Source organism: Coffea arabica, chromosome 3e (genome assembly GCF_036785885.1).
Source record: "Coffea arabica cultivar ET-39 chromosome 3e, Coffea Arabica ET-39 HiFi, whole genome shotgun sequence".
NCBI classification, from domain to species: domain Eukaryota; kingdom Viridiplantae; phylum Streptophyta; class Magnoliopsida; order Gentianales; family Rubiaceae; genus Coffea; species Coffea arabica.
Window position 1 is genome coordinate 19,984,367 of NC_092315.1, and position 20,464 is coordinate 20,004,830.

General features: G+C 37.0%; 1 protein-coding gene and 1 long non-coding RNA gene across 2 annotated transcripts; one reads left to right on the plus strand and one right to left on the minus strand.

The window, feature by feature from the left end:
* Positions 1 to 753: 753 nt before the first annotated feature.
* Positions 754 to 4,208, minus strand: LOC140038692 (uncharacterized). Its single transcript, XR_011842256.1, has 3 exons — positions 3,893 to 4,208; positions 1,869 to 1,936; positions 754 to 1,020 (listed from the first exon to the last, which is right to left on the minus strand). It is a non-coding gene; the product is annotated as an uncharacterized lncRNA (long non-coding RNA).
* A 467-nt stretch (positions 4,209 to 4,675) lies between these two features.
* On the plus strand, positions 4,676 to 8,131 carry LOC140038440 (uncharacterized). The gene is made up of 3 exons (XM_072083797.1): positions 4,676 to 4,941; positions 6,872 to 7,068; positions 7,935 to 8,131. Exons 1-3 carry the CDS (start codon positions 4,676 to 4,678, stop codon positions 8,129 to 8,131), a joined length of 660 nt encoding a protein of 219 aa, XP_071939898.1.
* The last annotated feature ends 12,333 nt before the right edge of the window (positions 8,132 to 20,464 follow it).

The following is a 20,464-nucleotide window of genomic DNA, read 5'->3' on the forward strand; positions in this document are numbered from 1 at the left end:
CCAATATACACTCTTTATTTCTCATGATCTAACTTATATTAGAAAAATGATTTAAAAACTATATTTACTTATAAAAATCTCGGACAAATCAATATAATAGGGTATAGTGACGAAAATGCATGCGAGAAAATAAAATAACGTATTATGAAATAAAGAAAATTTCCGGGTCCTCACACTCTCTCCCCCTTAAAGAAATTTCGTTCTCGAAATTCTCCTCATACCACAATCTATCTAGAGAGAAATCGTAATAATGCTATGACTAAAACGCCATGCTAAGAAAATCTGTGAAGACATAAGGAGAATACACTCAAAATATCAGGTACTAGATCTACTACTTTTATCGAGAATACACTCATTACATAGGGGTTGCATACACATCGTTCCATAAATACAATTATTTCAGCTAACACATCACTACATGCCGACTTTAACTATTACAGCAGCTTCACATATTACTCAATCAATCATCAAGTACTAAGATCACATTCCACTTACTAGACAATCAAACTCCACAGTCCGGCATCCTATACTTAAAGTTTAAGATACACTACAAAGATCTAGAGCCTAAACTCTGATACCACCTGTGACAGCCTCACCTCCCCCTAAGGCGAACCAAAGGGTTCGGCGAGCCGCCTGCCCAACTCTCGTCGGGACTCACTACAAAACTCAAGCATGAATATAATCGATGGTTTTTAAAAACTCAAACGGAGTATGTTATATCCACCAGTCCAACATATCAAAGTACAAGTCCAATACTTCATCTAAATTTTCATAATAATAACTTAAGTACAATCCTTATGTTTGCAATTCAAATCATTCTTACAAAAGTATAATCCCCAAAATATCATGAGATTTACATTCACTTCAACCACAAGTACATCATACCATAAAGTTCACAAATCTTTCAAAATAACCATTACATTCCACAATGAAAATCAATCACAACCCAAATAAAGGATAATCCACGGTACTCCAAATCCTTGTGCTTGAGTAACTATCCTTCTCGAGTCCTGCATAGAACTAAAATGTTTTTGGGGGTGAGCTGAAGCTCAATGAGGTTTCAAAAGGGAAAATCAAGTATTTATAAACTAGTGCGTAAGTGCTACTTTGAAAACACATGTAGAAGTAGTGCTTTTGCTGGTAACTTTACTATGAGTACAACTCATAAATCATTTAAAATCACTAACGTACATTTGGAATGAATGACCATATAAATATATTGTCATGAATTTTAGTCTAACAAATAGTGGCTCGTCCGACTAGAAGAACATTACAAGGATTGCTTCGTCTCAGAGATTAATGCTCATGAGGAGTCTTACCCGAGAAATGTCAACTAGGAGAGCAATTACAATATTAATAGTAAAGCAAACACAAACGGATACAGTACTCGGTCCACTTCCCGTCCTTATAACTCCCATCGGTAACTCCTTCGATTGACTGGCCATCACCTTATCCCTCCAGCGGTAATACTCGAGTATACCAAAATACAGTGCCCAGGGTTATCAACCTATCCGACCGAGTCCACTTCTGGCTCGAATAGGTGATAACGAAGGGGGGAAAGGCCTTGTTCAGCCGATGTGATAAAGTACACATGGCCTACAGCATACACAAATAACATATAAACAACGAAATATTGAACAGTTAAGTGATACAGTAACAGTTAGGTCGAGTGCGATAAAGTACACACTTACCTAGGAATAAGTATTTATCATTCAAGTGAACAAGATTCATCAAGTATTTGACCACTTAGCCATGTAAGGAGCACTTATCAAGTCACATCACGTATATATATATGCAATTATACAAACAGTGGTTATAAAAGCTCGAGAAGCAATTTTTTTTGTGCAAAACAGTTCGGAATCCCTCACCGTAATCCGGAGCAAAGCAAGAGCAAAAGCAAGAAATTAAAAGAGCTTCTCGGTGTCCTCTGGATCACCTGAGATTAATCACAATCACGAATTACCTAGATGCTCAATCAAGGCGAATAAAAGAAAATCTTTTAGATACACACACTCAAGAGCCTCAAGCTCAAACAAATCGAAATAGGAAGTTTTCACTTAATCATTGGAATAATAACCAAAAGGAATTTAAAAGTCCCATTTCTGAGTTAAATCGTGGCAAGGACTATCAATTTCAAAAGAAGAGTAAAATGCTTAATTTGGCACGGAAATCGAGAAAGGAGAAAAATGTGTTCGTACTAGAAAATTTTCAATAATAGCCCAAGTGCTTGAATATAAGTGAAAAATCATGTTTTCTAAACTTACGAAGTCAAAGTTTCCAAACAATCACTTTTTCCATAATAAATATGGAAGTTAAAGTTCTAACTTTCAAATAGGAAATTTAGTGAAATTTCTCAAGGATTTCTCTAGTTAAAATGCTCAAGGCCAAATTTTCAAGTATTTCGGTTTATCGAAACCGACATTCAAAATAAAGTTCCAAATTATAAGTGAGCACGTTTTCACCATAAAAATAAGTTTGGAATATCCCAAGAGTCTCAAAAGAGTGACCTAAGCTCTTAAAAGAGCAAGCAGGTTCAAATCGGAAAATTTCACTTTTACGCGTGAAACTTTGAAAAATCGGTCTGGAAGTTCAGAAAGTCCAAAAATGTAAAATTTTACACCGTCGGACACTTCATGCGAAACATAACAACTTTGTAGAAGACTGTTATCCAAAAGTCAAATCAAAAGCAAGTTAATTTTTCAAGTGAAATTTCTGTTCATAGAAGATAGGGCAAAACAGTCCCCACTTTTCCAATAACCTTGGATTTTTGTCAAAAATCATAGAATCAAAACCAGCCTTTGAAATTTGATATGTGTTCCATTCCAGTTTTCAAAAAAAAATGAACGGAACTTTATTCCGACGTTCCTAGCTCAAGAAATAAAAGTTTGAAGTTCGCACAAGCTTAAGGACTGATGAGCTTTGTTTTCCAGAATTTTCAATTCTGACACACTTCAGCAAAAAGGCCATATCTGGCTCTATATTTACTCAAATCAGGAATGGTTGGTGGCATTGAAAACTAGATTCACAAGGTTACATTTATACAGAAGAAATTGTTTTCAATATCCAAACCCAAGTGGTTCAAAAATCAGCAACAAGTTGCAATTTCTGGACTGTCCTCGGGTGAACAGTGGCTGTCAATTAGCAAACTTTCAAGACTCACCACGGATCACTCGGGATGAACTAGAAAATGAGCTTAGTACCATTTTAAAGCTATAAGAGTCTAGTTTCAAATTCCACAAGTAGCACTCGATTTTGATCAACGAACAAAATGTTATATCTACACAAATGTTGCTGGTCAGAAAATTCTGGAGCTTGTTCCAGTTTGCTTCTTTACTTGTAACTCAAAATTTAACCAACCATTTGGGTTGATTTTTGGTAGACAACCACAATACACACAGCACAACATATCTACATCAATTTGGAAGCTCAATTAGCACCAGAAAATTTTCGAAATTACAGGGCAGCAGCAAACAAGAAGTCGGGCAGTAAGTCAGAAATTTTCCAGGGTTGTGACCAAACTTTGCGTGCAATTTTGGTGTACCAAATCAAAGGGTTTTTGGCTGAAATTTTGTACACTTAAAGCTCAACATATCAGCACTCAAATGGACTGAAAAAAAGGCACGAAAATATGGGCAGAAAAACAGAATAACAAGGTCAAGAATTTCGGTCAGTAGTCCTCCTTTCTCTCAATTTCCCTCTTTTCTCTTCCTCTTCTAGTTTCTACCATTATAACTCATCAAAATCACACTCACACACACATTAACATCTTAACAGCCCTCAAACAACAATGGTGGGAGTTCATAAAACCCACATCAACCAACCAAATTCAACTAATAACAACAATTCTTCAGAGCTACAAATGAACCAAGAAAGCAAGGATTTTGTGTGTTACCTCTTGGAGCTATGAAACCTAACAAAATCAGAATTTTCCTTCCCAAATTTCACCACCATCAACCACCCAATCCACCCTCAAAGCCACAAAATCAGCTCCTCCACTTAGCTAGGATGAAAACCCACAAGTTGATGAGGAACTTTGATGGATTAGGTGCAAGGTTTGAGCAGAAAAATTGGAGAGCTCTTCTTCCTTTATTTTTTTACTTGTGAGGGCCGAATTTAGAGAGAGAAAGATGAGAGAGATTGTTTCAGAATTTTTTAAGTGTGTTTTTGGGGAGAAAAGGAAGCTTAAAGGCTAAGTTTTCAAGGTCAAACCTCGCTAGGCCCGAATAGGGTTTTGCGCGACCACTTTTCGTGCTCGTTTGCTACTTTTGTATACTAAACCTCCGAGGTAATTCCTCTAGTGCATTAATAGTCATTCTTAGTAGTCTAATATCAAATTCTTAAATCTCCAATTAAACAGATTAATGCGCCTGTCGGGGCCATTTCGGCACGCAGGCGCACAAGAGTCGAACTTAAGGAATTCTCGCTCGAACTTTGAAACTTCAACTTATTCGACTCTAAAACTTTAAAATATGATAATTCAAGTATATATAACAATCAAAATCACCATAAACAATTCAACTCGAATAAATTTGGTCATTAAAATAATAATTGTTTAAAGAACCAATTGTTTAGACTCATTTTCAAGAAATTCATGCAATTTGGGAAAACTTGAGTAACTCACATGCAAAAATACTTTTAAATGACCAATTTAAGAATATTTTGCAATAATTAAAATATGAGTCCTCACATCCTTGACAATGTTTACAAGTTGCATGGCTTACTAGAGTCCATTATTTCTGATAGAGATAAGATTTTCATCAGCAGATTCTGGCAAGAACTGTTCAATAAGTTGGGAATAAGCCTACATTATAGTTCTTCTTATCACCATCAATCTGATGGGCAAAGTGAGAGGGTGAACCAATGCTTGGAGAACTACCTCAGAAGCATGTGCAGTGAACATCCCACACACTGGAGCAGCTGGTTACCAACAGCTGAACTCTGGTACAATACTAATTTTCATACCAGCTTGCAAGTCTCTCCATTTGAATAGAGCTGTTAAACGAACCGAGCTGTTCGTTAGTTCGGTTCGTTTCGGCTCGTTCGTGTTCGTTAAAGGCTCGTTCGAAAGCCTTAAACGAACCGAACACGAACGAATTTTTGTGTTCGTTTAATAATCGAGCGAACACGAACATGTTCGCTAATTTTAACGAACGTTCGCGAACAAGGACATAATTGTCATTTGACAAATTTTAGGATTACTCATAAGAAATTCTAAAACTTTCCCCTTCCCTTTCCAGCCTTACTTTTGTTTTCATTCCCCGTTGGCCGCTGCTGAAAGTCCAAACTGAAAGCTCCGCTGCTGTCCAAAGTTCTAGACTTTCTACCGTCCATAGTCCAAACTGATAAGCTCCGCTGCTGTTCTAGACTGATAAGAGAGAGAGACCACTGTTGTTCCAACTTCCAAACTGATAAGAGAGAGACCGGAGTTTCAGTTGCCCCAATCAACATCTTTGGTGGCTGGCTGACTTCGGAGATCGCGTGCCTCCCTCCTTTGATTCGGTATGATTTTTCACAGATCTATGATTTATGTTTCTCAATCTGGAATTTTTTGAATTCATTAGATCAAATTTGATTGCAAGCTTGAAGGGTCAAAGTTTTAGCACTAACGCTAGCCAAATTGTCCCTCACGTGATGTCTTCAGCTGTAGTTTCGTCTTTTGGCATCTAATACTTGAAATCTTGGAATAATGTAATATTTCTTGTGCATATCATTTCCTTTTTTTACTTTCATCAAGACACATTCATTAATCTGTCAAAACTGGCGCATGATGATTTAAGACATCAAGGCAGTAGCAGCAAGCAGCAAAGCATTTTTTTTCCTTCCATTTCCGTGCTTGTGAGCTTCAAGCTGCTAAATCAATAGCTAGAGATCTCAGAATGGAAACTTGATGCAGAGAAAGTAAAATTATATGACAAGTAAACCACTGGATGGATTAAGTTTGATGTGAACAATGGATTGAGGGGTTAGGGACATAATTCTAAGTCTAAGATTTCTGGTTTTGTTTGACCGAATTTTTCATGGTATGGGAAATGATGATGATGATGAACAAGGGTGGAAAAGATAGAAAAAAAAATGAAATACCTGTAGCGGTGGTGGAAATTTTCAATGTTTGTCATTCTTAATTCCTCTATATGCATGTATGATGTCTAGTTCCTTTTGATTGATATTTTTAAAACTGATTGAAAACTTTTATAGTTGATTATTACTCTATTCTTTGCAGAGTCTTGGGGAAAAAAATTCGAATGCCTTGGTCCACCTAGCTCTTTTCAACTACAATGAATTTGGTCCAGTCACTTCATTTTCTTTGCCGTGGCTGATGGATTCAAATGGATAGATGAAGTGGATGTAGTTATAGTCAAATTGTGAAGTGGAGCAAATTTGTACTTGTCTTATGGCTGAATTTTTATATTTGAAGGACAAATTACTTTGTTTTATTTGTTGTTTTTATGTTAATGTTGGTTATGCAGTTAATGAATAATGGAATTTAGTCATTTAGTATTTTAATTATTTTTTAGGATGATTAATGATTTGTGTGGCATATTTAAGGCCTAGAATAATCTGGATTCGAACTTTTCGAACGTGTTCGCGAACGGCTCGTTTATGTTAAACGAGTCGAACACGAACACGAACACGAATACGAACTTTACTTAACCAGCCAAACACGAACACAGGTTTAGAGTTCGAAACTTAACGAACGAATACGAACGGAGTTCGAATCACTTAACGAACAGAGCTCAAACATGAGATACTCGGTTCGTTTCGGTTCGTTTACAGCTCTACATTTGAAGCACTGTACGGATACAAGCCAAACCACATTCCTCTAGGGCCTTTCCATGACAGTGTCATACCTACTGTAGCTATCATGTTGTAGGATAGACTCCAAGCTCTATCTCTCATCAAAGAGAACTTGGCCAAGTGATGAGGAGGTCGAGAGAGCTATCCAAGTGGAGCAAGTGAAGGTACCATTGGGGCCTATGACACGAGCTCGCGTGAAGAGATTGAATGAGACACTACAAACATTGGTTCGTGCGGCCCGAGAGTCAAGTGGAGAGTCAAAGGCCATCGAGGGTCTCAACGAAACTAGGCTCGTTGTCCTAGTCTCGGCCGTCACTGAAGATTAGAAGTCCAAGATTCGGCTAAGGGGGTCCATAGCCCATTATTAGTTTAGTAGGGTGTAATAAAGAGATCTAGGCCATGTGGACCGTAGGTCCAATAGCTCTTTTAGTTAGTTAACGAGTTAGTCCCTACGCTGAGCTAGTTCGGGGGTCTCGCTGACCGGTCAACGAGTCGGGGGTCCAGGGGGCGACACGCCCCGGTGGGGGCTCAGGGGCAACGCCCCCGGACCTTACGGTACGTATGTTGTGTCGCTAGTGTCAGCCCAAAGAGAAGCCCAAGGGCTGGCCGAATTTCCTTCATGTTTTCCAAGCTTTGTTGGGTCTTAGTCACTACTACAAATAGCCTTAAGTCATTGTTTACATTCAGTTTTTGATGATTAATAAAATTACATTGAGAGTTCTCTCAAAGCTTCATTGAAGCGCCTTGAATACCTTAGATTTATATCTTAGGTATTCAATTGACTTATCAATCTAGGACCGCGCTAGATTGTGGCGTCTTCTACAAATACCGAGGTTTGTTGACCACGTGATCAACGGATTTAGGTGATCCACTGCATTCATCGTCTTCAATGTGAGTCTCCACTTTCTAGATCCAGGCCTTTCTGTACGGGTTGCATCACAAAGTTGGTGCCGTTCGTATCACCAAGGCTCAGAAGCGCATGAAGTTTTTTACAGACAGGCATAGGACAGAAAGAACTCTATAGGTGGGAGACTGGGTGTTTCTCAAATTGCAGCTTTATAGGCAACAAACAGTAGCCATTCGAAGGAGTTTGAAGCTCACTGCAAAGTATTATGGGCCTTTCTAAATTGTTGCCAAAGTGGGAGCAGTGGCCTACAAGTTACTACTACCTGAACGAGCTCGAATCCATCCTGTGTTTCATGTTTCCCTATTGAAGAAGAAGATTGGGAACACACAAGCTATTGAAGCTACCCTGCCAGCACTAGATACAGCTGATCAGTGTAAGCTAAAACCTGAGAAAGTCCTCAAGAGGAGAGCTACTATGCGGAATTTGTAGTCGGTTATTCAGTATTTGGTGAAATGGAATCACCTATCGGAGTCAGAGTGTGAGGACCCAAAAATTTTCTTAATTTTATCTTATTTGACTGGCTTATTTAATTATTTATTCACCCATTTTCTCCGAATAATTTATTTCAACCATTTCAAGTTCATTTGTATGGAACAATGTCTCCCTTATGTTTTTAAAACGTTTTGTTAGCAAAATTTATTTTTCAGAGGCTCGTTTAGTAAGAAATAATGAGTACACATTTTTTGAGACAAAATTCGATTCGAGTGTACAATAATCTTGAAAAATTAAGAATGATCAATAGTAGACTAAGAAAAGTTAATTGAGAGATTAGATGTGAGTGAGTTAAAATTAAGCTTATACCGTGCGCGTGTCAAAAGTTTTCCAAAACTCGCGCTGGTACAAACTAATTGGGGATTTGAGGAATTAATACTAGACTCGTGTAAGGGCTCATATTTTTATTCTTAAAATAGTCATTTTTATAATTATTTATCCTAGTACTAGTTACTTATATTATCGTTACAAGAATTTCTTTTAAATTTCACTTTATCGCGCGCGAATTGGAAGTTCGCGTTTTTCGCATCGAATCAACCCAATGAAGATTTAAGAAATTTATTCTAGACTACTAAGAGTGAATAATTATAATGTTAAAAGAAGTACATTAGAAGTTTAGTGCACAAATGAAACAAATCCGAGAGAAAACGGACACGAAACGCGCGCGTGAGTACTATTCATAGTTGACTTTTTTGCAAATTATAACCACAAATCACTTAAGCTTCCAAGGGAAGCTTCATTCATCAGCCATACACTCTCTCTCCTCTCCTCAAGCTTGACCGAACTCCTCCAAGAAAGAAGGAAGAAAACTTTCCACCATTCTTGCACTAATCTTCCTCCATTTCATCTCAAACTTTGCATCCAACTCACAAACCACTTGGGAATTCACTTAAGCTAGAAGAAATACTTCATCTTGGCGGTTTTCTTGGAGCTTTTGGTGCCAAAAATTTCTGGTTTCTCTTAAAGCTAGGAGGTAACCATCCAACACCATCCAGTCTTTCATTCTTGGCTTTAATGGGTTTTATCCTTGGCTTTGAAGCTTGTAGCTTCATTATTATTGTTATTACTTGGATTGGATTGGATTGGTTGAAGTGGACTCTATGAATTCCCACCTTGGTTGTATGGACTGATATGATGATATAATGTTTGGTTTGAGTTGTTTAAGTGTTGTTTAAGATGATTATGGATAGAGAATCGAAGGAAAGATCAAAGGAAATTGCGCAAGAATGCTGGCTGAAATCTGTTCTGTTTTGCCTTGTTTATATTTCAAATTTTTAGTGCTCAAATGACTATGAAACTGATGTATATATGTTGTATATGGTGTGCAAAAATTTTTTACCAAAAATCATTTGAATTAATTGCGAAAAATCTGAAATTTCGAAATGTGAAGAAACCTGGAAAATGTGTTCGGACAGCTTGAACAGTGTCCCTTTGATCGAACATATCTTTTTGTACAGCTGTCAAAATCGAGTTCCGCTATGGCATTTGAAACTAAACAGTTGTAGCTTTCTAACGGTATAAAATTCACTTTCTGGTTAGAAATGAGTGAGCCGTAGTGAGTCAGCAAAGTTGCTGCCCTGTTCTGTTGGCCTATCCGAGAGAAAGGTAGAAGCTGCATTTTGTGGCTCTATTTTCTCTCACTTAGGAATTGATTTTGAAAATGATTTGTTCTGATGAAATGTAGCCTTATGATTCTAGTTTCCAACTCCACCAACCATTCTTAATTCCAAGTTTTATTGAGTGAAATATGGTTCTATTTCCAAACTGCGACAAAACTGAAAAACCCTTCTTTTTGGCTGGCCAACTGATTTGGTTGCTTGTGAGAGGTTTTATTTTGAAATTTTGATGTCAACCAACTATAAATTGCTTATGAAATGTTTCTTGGACCTTGGTTTCACAAATGAACTAAAATGGGACTGATTTCATGGTGCAAAGTGTTTGAAAAGAGAAAGAAAACAAGAGGACAGATTTGCTTTGGGAAATTTCTTGAACTTTGGTAGTTTTGTTAACTACCTTCCCGTACGAGTTTTTACATGAAATTTGATAGAGAAATATCCCTCATATGGGAGTTTAATTGTACCAAATTTGATATTATTCTAAGACTATTTTGATACCCAAATGATGTCCCAAAGTTTACTTTCAAATCTGAAAAATTCACTGTTTAATAGTGAAAATTTACCAACTTTGAGCTACTATATCTTGATGTTCAAAACTTCGAATTTAGTTCCATTTATTGTGTTTGAAACTTTGTTTGGAATTCTTATTGTGTTACAAATTTCAGAGGCTAGTTCACTTCTTGTGAATTTTTCCGAATTCCCAAAGTTTGCCGAAAAACATGATCGAAACTGTCTTATATGCTCAAGTCAACCACTTTGAGCTGAAATTTGAACATCTTCCGTTTAGAATCATGGAAAGATGTCTTCTAGGAACCTTTAGTATTTTGAACCAAGATTCCAGCTGGTATAAATTTTTCCAATTTTGGACCTATTGAGTGCAAGTTTTGATTTTTCTAAATTTGACGTGCAAAACTAAAATTTTTCCGACTCGATAGGAATTGAGTTTTTGGAAACTCTTTGCTATCATTCGATATTGGTTGACCATTTTAAACTTGATTTCATGAAGAAAATTAGTTTTCCTTGTGTTATTAAACCTCACTTTTGAGTCTCGATTTACAAGTAATTAAGCCTCTCTTTCATGATATTTTCTTAATATTGTACAAATGTACAATCTTTCTTGTTAACAAGGGGTTTATAAGTGATAGTGTGTGATAGTAAATTATTATTTGCTCAGGCGCTCAAGGGGACTTTCAAGAGGATCTCGAAGCGGACGCCTAAAAGTTGTTTGAGCAATTACTCCCTACTTTGATTGGTAAGTGTCAAGTGCTAGAGTTGTTGCAATTATGTGAATTGCTTCTTATGGATTAATGATTGATAATTGTTGAGTCGAGTGTGTACTTTATCGCACTCGTTCTCTTTCAACCGATTGTACAACTGAATTGTAATTGATTGACTGAATTGCAACTGATTGACTGCACGTCGTTGGAATGAATCTCCTCGACTTATAACTGAACTGTGGGGACGCCCAAATCTCAATTGGCCGACCTTGCTACTCGAGCTAGCAAGGGCTTGGTCGAGGAGCTTGGTGAACCATGAGATAACTGTAAACATGACCTATTGAGAGATCTTGCTTGGCCTACTCGCGTAGTAGTGCCTTTTATTGAAGTGCGGGCCCGGTGCGGTGTATGGTGGATGGAACTGTGAAATAAGTGGAGTTCTACGGAGTTAAATGCCGACCCGGTTGATGGAGTGTCATCGCGGGAAGGTATTCGATTGAGGTTTGGCGAAGCAAGTGGAACTTAGCTCCTGAAAGTTCCTGTATCCTCATTGAATGTGTTTAATTGAAAATTGTGAATTGCTTGAATGTTACAGCTTTAATTCTTGCTTAAATGCCATTGTTACTTGAACTATGTGTTTTGCATGTTTTCTTGGCCTCACTAAATTTTAGCTCATCCCATTAGATTTGTTTTTTTTAACAGGGGCCGAGATGGAAAGAGTTTTGGAGAAGCTGACTTGAGGCACTTTTGATTAGGGTTTTAAATGTACTGGACTAGACATCTTTTGAAAGTTGTGTATTTTGGGAAAGCGGTTGTATTTCGAAACTTGTGATGTAAGATTGAATATTCATGTATGGAAATGACTTCTTGTCTTTATTTCGACTTCGTTATTAGTCGTTATCCTTAAATTTGAACTGGAATTGTACTGAGTTCTGACGAGAATTGGGCAGGTGTCCCGCCGATACCCTTTGGTACGTCTTAGGGAGAAGTGGGGGCGTCACACAGAGTCATCTTGGGAGGATAAAACCTTCATCAACAAACAATTCCCAGATTTTCAAGCTTGAGGACAAGCTTCACATTAAGGGGGTGGGATTGTCAGGAACTATTATTTTGAAGAATGTCATTTTATTCACATGAAAGTACGTTTTGGCCAAATGCATTGATGGTTGCAAAACTACTTCATTGGACTTAAGCTAACCGTTAGCCATTAAATGTAGTTAGTTAGAAATATTTGCATATATACCCTTGGTTGTGTAACCGAAAGTTGAGTTTTTTTTTTCCGAAACGGAATATTACACACACACACAAATAATGAGAGACATGCAGCAAACATCGGCAAACCGGCCCAAAAGCAATCTAAGGGGGACCCACAAGGAATAAAAACTACCAATTTGGACAATCTTCTCTCTTTCCTCTCTTCTGTTATTTTCTCTCTCTTCTTATCTCCTCATTTCTCTCTATTCTTCCAGGTCAGTTTCTCTCTTTTCTTTGATTTCCAGTGAATATTCCGGCAGATAATCCCCAGGGCCTAACAAGAATATAGTATAGAGTGGTAGTAATGTTGTGTTTGGTGTACCTTTTAATTCATTTATTTTTATCTTTTTCCATTTTTTTTAGCATACTTTATGGTTTTAATTAAGATACATAAATGCAATATAAATTAGAAAAAGAACTCAAATAGTACTCTTTTATGTTTTTAAATTTTTTCATGTAAATATTATAAATAATTCATTTATTATCGTCATCATCATCTTTGATATAACCCCATGCGTAGCACCACAGTCAAAATACTAGTATTCACTTAAATACTTATCACTTAACTTTTTGGTGTCTGTTTAATATCTGTATCATATCTTGTACTCCTTTCAAGAATAAAGACTTTTATTGACTAGTAAGCAAATAGATGATCGATGCAATTTGATTATGGCCCCAAATTACAGAATTTTTGAGCTTGGAGGACTTAATTAGGAGTTCTTGCTGCTTTGGACGCCAATGTAGCGTTAGCTTGCAACAATGACTTTTGGTAGCATTAGCTTGCAACGATGACTTTTGGCCAGACCGAGTTTATCATAGGAATGCCAATTAGCCAAAGACTACCACCAAAATATCGCCGTCCCCCACCTCTCTCTCTCTCCCTCACCTCCCACCCTGCTCCATATCCTTTCCAATCTCAACTGTGAGATCCAAGATTCAAGTAACTAATGATAAATAGAATAATCCCAGCCCCACTTCAGCAATTATTGGTACCTTCATTTTAACAAAGACCGCACAAGTTTCGTTCAGTTGAAAGCGCTAGATTCGGATTTAGAAAAGTCAGCCATCCGCGAATGCCATGAAAGTTGTCTGAGTCTTTCACTAAATGGACCGCTTAATTTATCCATTTTGGAGGTGTATCATCTTTGGAAATTAGGCTGAAATCTGAGCTAGTGAATCCAATCCAGGCGTCTTTCTAGGTGAAATGTCCAAGTTTTATCAACTGCGGAATTACAACCGACAATACTTCTAAAACAATCGGTTGAAGATATTTAATAGATCTTACACCTTAATACCATCATCAATATGATCCCACATCTGCCAATTTATCATGAACACAAATGGGCTGATGGAGCCTTTTTCTTTTCCTTCTTTTTAACCCCATGCTTTTACATCTAATAGCCAAATATATATGTGTACTAAGAAATTAAGAATACAAAATCCCCAATAACTTCATAAGAGAAGTGACATTACAATTTTTGTTCAATGACGATTTGAGCTAACCTCAAAAGCTTTCACTTAACTCTCTTTCAAGCACAAGACTCCAGAATAAGAAATTAGGACAGATTCCTTCAGTCTACAAGCATCTAATATGGTGTGACAAAAGGACGCCACAGAAAAGAGTGGATGACCCCTACAAGTCTTTCAAGTCTAATTTAATTTATGATATATGGGGTCAATAAAACAGCAGCTACAAAAGAACTTTTCATACGGTTTACGTAGCCTTATCCTTTTAAGTCTTTGTCCCAATAGAATCACAAACTGTCAATTTTCTCAATCATATGTAGTCTGCTAGAGATTCAAGCTACAAGTGAGCTACTCGGGGGCAGTTCGATCAAAGGTTTGACTCGAGTTTGAGTAACTCATTTTGTCAAATCGAGTTGAGCACAAGCCTTAGAGAATGAGGCTCAAATGCTCGACGAACTTATTCAAGAAATTAGGTTTTTAAAATTTAAAAGTAATATATATGTGCGTGTGTTACACTTATAAGTATAGAAGTTGTGAAATTTTCCACTAAAAAATTCAGTTCAAGTTCGAATGGCTCAGAAGGATCTGTGAACTCAATTGAATCGAGCTTGAACTTATATACTATTTGGTTGAGTCGAATTTGAACTTAAGAATCTTTACTCATTTGAGTTTGAGCTTGAACTCAAATAGCACTAACAATGATTGAGTTCAATTTCGAGCCTGACACTACTCGAACTCGAATCGGTTCGAATGCACCCCTAATGATATATATAACACTTGAGCTTGCACAACTTTTCAGACAGCAACATAGATCACAACGGAGACAAAGTTACAGCTTCTTTCTCCAATTTTACAATGCATCCAGCCTAGCAAAATGCGGTCTTCGAGGGGAGTCTGGTACAGCAACAAGAAATAAAGAAACCACAATGGATTTTTTTTGTTAGTTTCTCTGCGAATATATGAGTATCATCATGAATTGTTAAATAAAATTCTAAAATTGTATATATTTTAGATGATATAGCACATACTAACAAGTTGTAGCGCTGATTAAGGTTTGAAATGCAACGATAGTGGACTTTAAGGAAACAAATAGAGATACAACTAAAGTAAATTAATTTTCCCAAAGGATCATTTTTTTCAAGTTTGACACCCCCAATCTTGTAATTTCTTTCCTTCAATATCCGTGAAAAATGTCCAGAGGTGTTCCCAAAGCCAACAGACCGTTCAGGACAAAGAAGCATGTTGGAGCAAGTTCACAAACATTATCCAGTTAGTAAGTTTAGTGGACTATGACTTGTTTTATTATAGAATTAATTGGCAGGGGATTCTAATCCCCGCTGAGGTAATCTGATTAGTTTTGGATTTGGTTTTGTTGGTCAATTCATCAAGCTACCAATAATGATGGTATCCTTGTAATCCTTTAAATTCCTATCACTTTACTTTTTGGTGTCTGTATAATATCCTTGTAATCCTTTCAAACATGCATTTGAGAATAAAGACTCTTATTGACTAGTCAGCAAATAGATGATGGATGCAATTTGATTATGGCCCTAAATTACAGAACTTTTGAGCTTGGAGGGCTGAAATAAGAATCCTTGCTACTTTGAACAGGCAACGTAGCATTAGCTTGCAACTATGACTTTTGGCTAGACCGAGTTTATCAAAGGAATGCCAATTAGCCAAAGATTATTACCACCGAAGCATCTAAAACGCATCTTCTATTTTTGTGGACCACTCCTCCCCCCCTCTCTCCTCTCTCTCTCTCTCTCTCTCTCTTACCTTCCACTCCTTCTTATACCCTTTCCAAACTCAAGTGTTAAATTCAAAATTCAAACCCTAAAACTAGCAGTGGAAAGTGGAGAACCATCCTCTAGTCGAAACTTCAAACTTCAATTCCTTTTTTTTTTAAGTAACCAATGAAAAATAGAATGATCCAAGCCCCACTTTAGCGATTATTGGTACCTTCATTTTTACAGAGACCACACAAGTTTCATTCAGTTGAAAGCGCTAGATTTGGATTTAGAAAAGTCATCCATACACGAACGTCATGAAAGCTGTCCGAGTTTTTCACTAAATGGACCACTTAATTTATCCATTTATGAGGTATATCATCCTTGGAAATTAGACCAAAATTTGTGCTAGTGAATTGAATCCAATCGTCTTTTTAAGTGAAATGTCCAAGTTTTATCAACTGAGGAATTACAGTAGATAAAACGTCTAAAACAAACAAGCAGTGGAAAGTGGACAACCATCCTAGTCGAAACTCCAAACTTCAAATCTTTTTTTTTTTAAGTAACCAATGAAAAATAGAATGATCCCAGCCCTACTTTAGCGATTATTGGTACCTTCATTTTTGCAGAGACCGCACAAGTTTCATTCAGTAGAAAGCGCTAGATTTGGATTTAGAAAAGCACCACAGTCAAAATACTAGTATTCACTTAAATACTTATCACTTAACTTTTTGGTGTCTGTTTAATATCTGTATCATATCTTGTACTCCTTTCAAGAATAAAGACTTTTATTGACTAGTCAGCAAATAGATGATCGATGCAATTTGATTATGGCCCCAAATTACAGAATTTTTGAGCTTGGAGGACTTAATTAGGAGTTCTTGCTGCTTTGGACGCCAATGTAGCGTTAGCTTGCAACAATGACTTTTGGTAGCATTAGCTTGCAACGACGACTTTTGGCCAGACCGAGTTTATCATAGGAATGCCAATTAGCCAAAGACTACCACCAAAATATCGCCGTCCCCCACCTCTCTCTCTCTCCCTCACCTCCCACCCTGCTCCATATCCTTTCCAATCTCAACTGTGAGATCCAAGATTCAAGTAACTAATGATAAATAGAATAATCCCAGCCCCACTTCAGCAATTATTGGTACCTTCATTTTAACAAAGACCGCACAAGTTTCGTTCAGTTGAAAGCGCTAGATTCGGATTTAGAAAAGTCAGCCATCCGCGAATGCCATGAAAGTTGTCTGAGTCTTTCACTAAATGGACCGCTTAATTTATCCATTTTGGATGTGTATCATATTTGGAAATTAGGCTGAAATCTGAGCTAGTGAATCCAATCCAGGCGTCTTTCTAGGTGAAATGTCCAAGTTTTATCAACTGCGGAATTACAACCGACAATACTTCTAAAACAATCGGTTGAAGATATTTAATAGATCTTACACCTTAATACCATCATCAATATGATCCCACATCTGCCAATTTATCATGAACACAAATGGGCTGATGGAGCCTTTTTCTTTTCCTTCTTTTTAACCCCATGCTTTTACATCTAATAGCCAAATATATATGTGTACTAAGAAATTAAGAATACAAAATCCCCAATAACTTCATAAGAGAAGTGACATTACAATTTTTGTTCAATGACGATTTGAGCTAACCTCAAAAGCTTTCACTTAACTCTCTTTCAAGCACAAGACTCCAGAATAAGAAATTAGGACAGATTCCTTCAGTCTACAAGCATCTAATATGGTGTGACAAAAGGACGCCACAGAAAAGAGTGGATGACCCCTACAAGTCTTTCAAGTCTAATTTAATTTATGATATATGGGGTCAATAAAACAGCAGCTACAAAAGAACTTTTCATACGGTTTACGTAGCCTTATCCTTTTAAGTCTTTGTCCCAATAGAATCACAAACCGTCAATTTTCTCAATCATATGTAGTCTGCTAGAGATTCAAGCTACAAGTGAGCTACTCGGGGGCAGTTCGATCAATGGTTTGACTCGAGTTTGAGTAACTCATTTTGTCAAATCGAGTTGAGCACAAGCCTTAGAGAATGAGGCTCAAATGCTCGACGAACTTATTCAAGAAATTAGGTTTTTAAAATTTAAAAGTAATATATATGTGCGTGTGTTACACTTATAAGTATAGAAGTTGTGAAATTTTCCACTAAAAAATTCAGTTCAAGTTCGAATGGCTCAGAAGGATCTGTGAACTCAATTGAATCGAGCTTGAACTTATATACTATTTGGTTGAGTCGAATTTGAACTTAAGAATCTTTACTCATTTGAGTTTGAGCTTGAACTCAAATAGCACTAACAATGATTGAGTTCAATTTCGAGCCTGACACTACTCGAACTCGAATCGGTTCGAATGCACCCCTAATGATATATATAACACTTGAGCTTGCACAACTTTTCAGACAGCAACATAGATCACAACGGAGACAAAGTTACAGCTTCTTTCTCCAATTTTACAATGCATCCAGCCTAGCAAAATGCGGTCTTCGAGGGGAGTCTGGTACAGCAACAAGAAATAAAGAAACCACAATGGATTTTTTTTGTTAGTTTCTCTGCGAATATATGAGTATCATCATGAATTGTTAAATAAAATTCTAAAATTGTATATATTTTAGATGATATAGCACATACTAACAAGTTGTAGCGCTGATTAAGGTTTGAAATGCAACGATAGTGGACTTTAAGGAAACAAATAGAGATACAACTAAAGTAAATTAATTTTCCCAAAGGATCATTTTTTTCAAGTTTGACACCCCCAATCTTGTAATTTCTTTCCTTCAATATCCGTGAAAAATGTCCAGAGGTGTTCCCAAAGCCAACAGACCGTTCAGGACAAAGAAGCATGTTGGAGCAAGTTCACAAACATTATCCAGTTAGTAAGTTTAGTGGACTATGACTTGTTTTATTAGAGAATTAATTGGCAGGGGATTCTAATCCCCGCTGAGGTAATCTGATTAGTTTTGGATTTGGTTTTGTTGGTCAATTCATCAAGCTACCAATAATGATGGTATCCTTGTAATCCTTTAAATTCCTATCACTTTACTTTTTGGTGTCTGTATAATATCCTTGTAATCCTTTCAAACATGCATTTGAGAATAAAGACTCTTATTGACTAGTCAGCAAATAGATGATGGATGCAATTTGATTATGGCCCTAAATTACAGAACTTTTGAGCTTGGAGGGCTGAAATAAGAATCCTTGCTACTTTGAACAGGCAACGTAGCATTAGCTTGCAACTATGACTTTTGGCTAGACCGAGTTTATCAAAGGAATGCCAATTAGCCAAAGATTATTACCACCGAAGCATCTAAAACGCATCTTCTATTTTTGTGGACCACTCCTCCCCCCCTCTCTCCTCTCTCTCTCTCTCTCTCTCTCTTACCTTCCACTCCTTCTTATACCCTTTCCAAACTCAAGTGTTAAATTCAAAATTCAAACCCTAAAACTAGCAGTGGAAAGTGGAGAACCATCCTCTAGTCGAAACTTCAAACTTCAATTCCTTTTTTTTTTAAGTAACCAATGAAAAATAGAATGATCCAAGCCCCACTTTAGCGATTATTGGTACCTTCATTTTTACAGAGACCACACAAGTTTCATTCAGTTGAAAGCGCTAGATTTGGATTTAGAAAAGTCATCCATACACGAACGTCATGAAAGCTGTCCGAGTTTTTCACTAAATGGACCACTTAATTTATCCATTTATGAGGTATATCATCCTTGGAAATTAGACCAAAATTTGTGCTAGTGAATTGAATCCAATCGTCTTTTTAAGTGAAATGTCCAAGTTTTATCAACTGAGGAATTACAGTAGATAAAACGTCTAAAACAAACAAGCAGTGGAAAGTGGACAACCATCCTAGTCGAAACTCCAAACTTCAAATCTTTTTTTTTTTAAGTAACCAATGAAAAATAGAATGATCCCAGCCCTACTTTAGCGATTATTGGTACCTTCATTTTTGCAGAGACCGCACAAGTTTCATTCAGTAGAAAGCGCTAGATTTGGATTTAGAAAAGCACCACAGTCAAAATACTAGTATTCACTTAAATACTTATCACTTAACTTTTTGGTGTCTGTTTAATATCTGTATCATATCTTGTACTCCTTTCAAGAATAAAGACTTTTATTGACTAGTCAGCAAATAGATGATCGATGCAATTTGATTATGGCCCCAAATTACAGAATTTTTGAGCTTGGAGGACTTAATTAGGAGTTCTTGCTGCTTTGGACGCCAATGTAGCGTTAGCTTGCAACAATGACTTTTGGTAGCATTAGCTTGCAACGACGACTTTTGGCCAGACCGAGTTTATCATAGGAATGCCAATTAGCCAAAGACTACCACCAAAATATCGCCGTCCCCCACCTCTCTCTCTCTCCCTCACCTCCCACCCTGCTCCATATCCTTTCCAATCTCAACTGTGAGATCCAAGATTCAAGTAACTAATGATAAATAGAATAATCCCAGCCCCACTTCAGCAATTATTGGTACCTTCATTTTAACAAAGACCGCACAAGTTTCGTTCAGTTGAAAGCGCTAGATTCGGATTTAGAAAAGTCAGCCATCCGCGAATGCCATGAAAGTTGTCTGAGTCTTTCACTAAATGGACCGCTTAATTTATCCATTTTGGATGTGTATCATATTTGGAAATTAGGCTGAAATCTGAGCTAGTGAATCCAATCCAGGCGTCTTTCTAGGTGAAATGTCCAAGTTTTATCAACTGCGGAATTACAACCGACAATACTTCTAAAACAATCGGTTGAAGATATTTAATAGATCTTACACCTTAATACCATCATCAATATGATCCCACATCTGCCAATTTATCATGAACACAAATGGGCTGATGGAGCCTTTTTCTTTTCCTTCTTTTTAACCCCATGCTTTTACATCTAATAGCCAAATATATATGTGTACTAAGAAATTAAGAATACAAAATCCCCAATAACTTCATAAGAGAAGTGA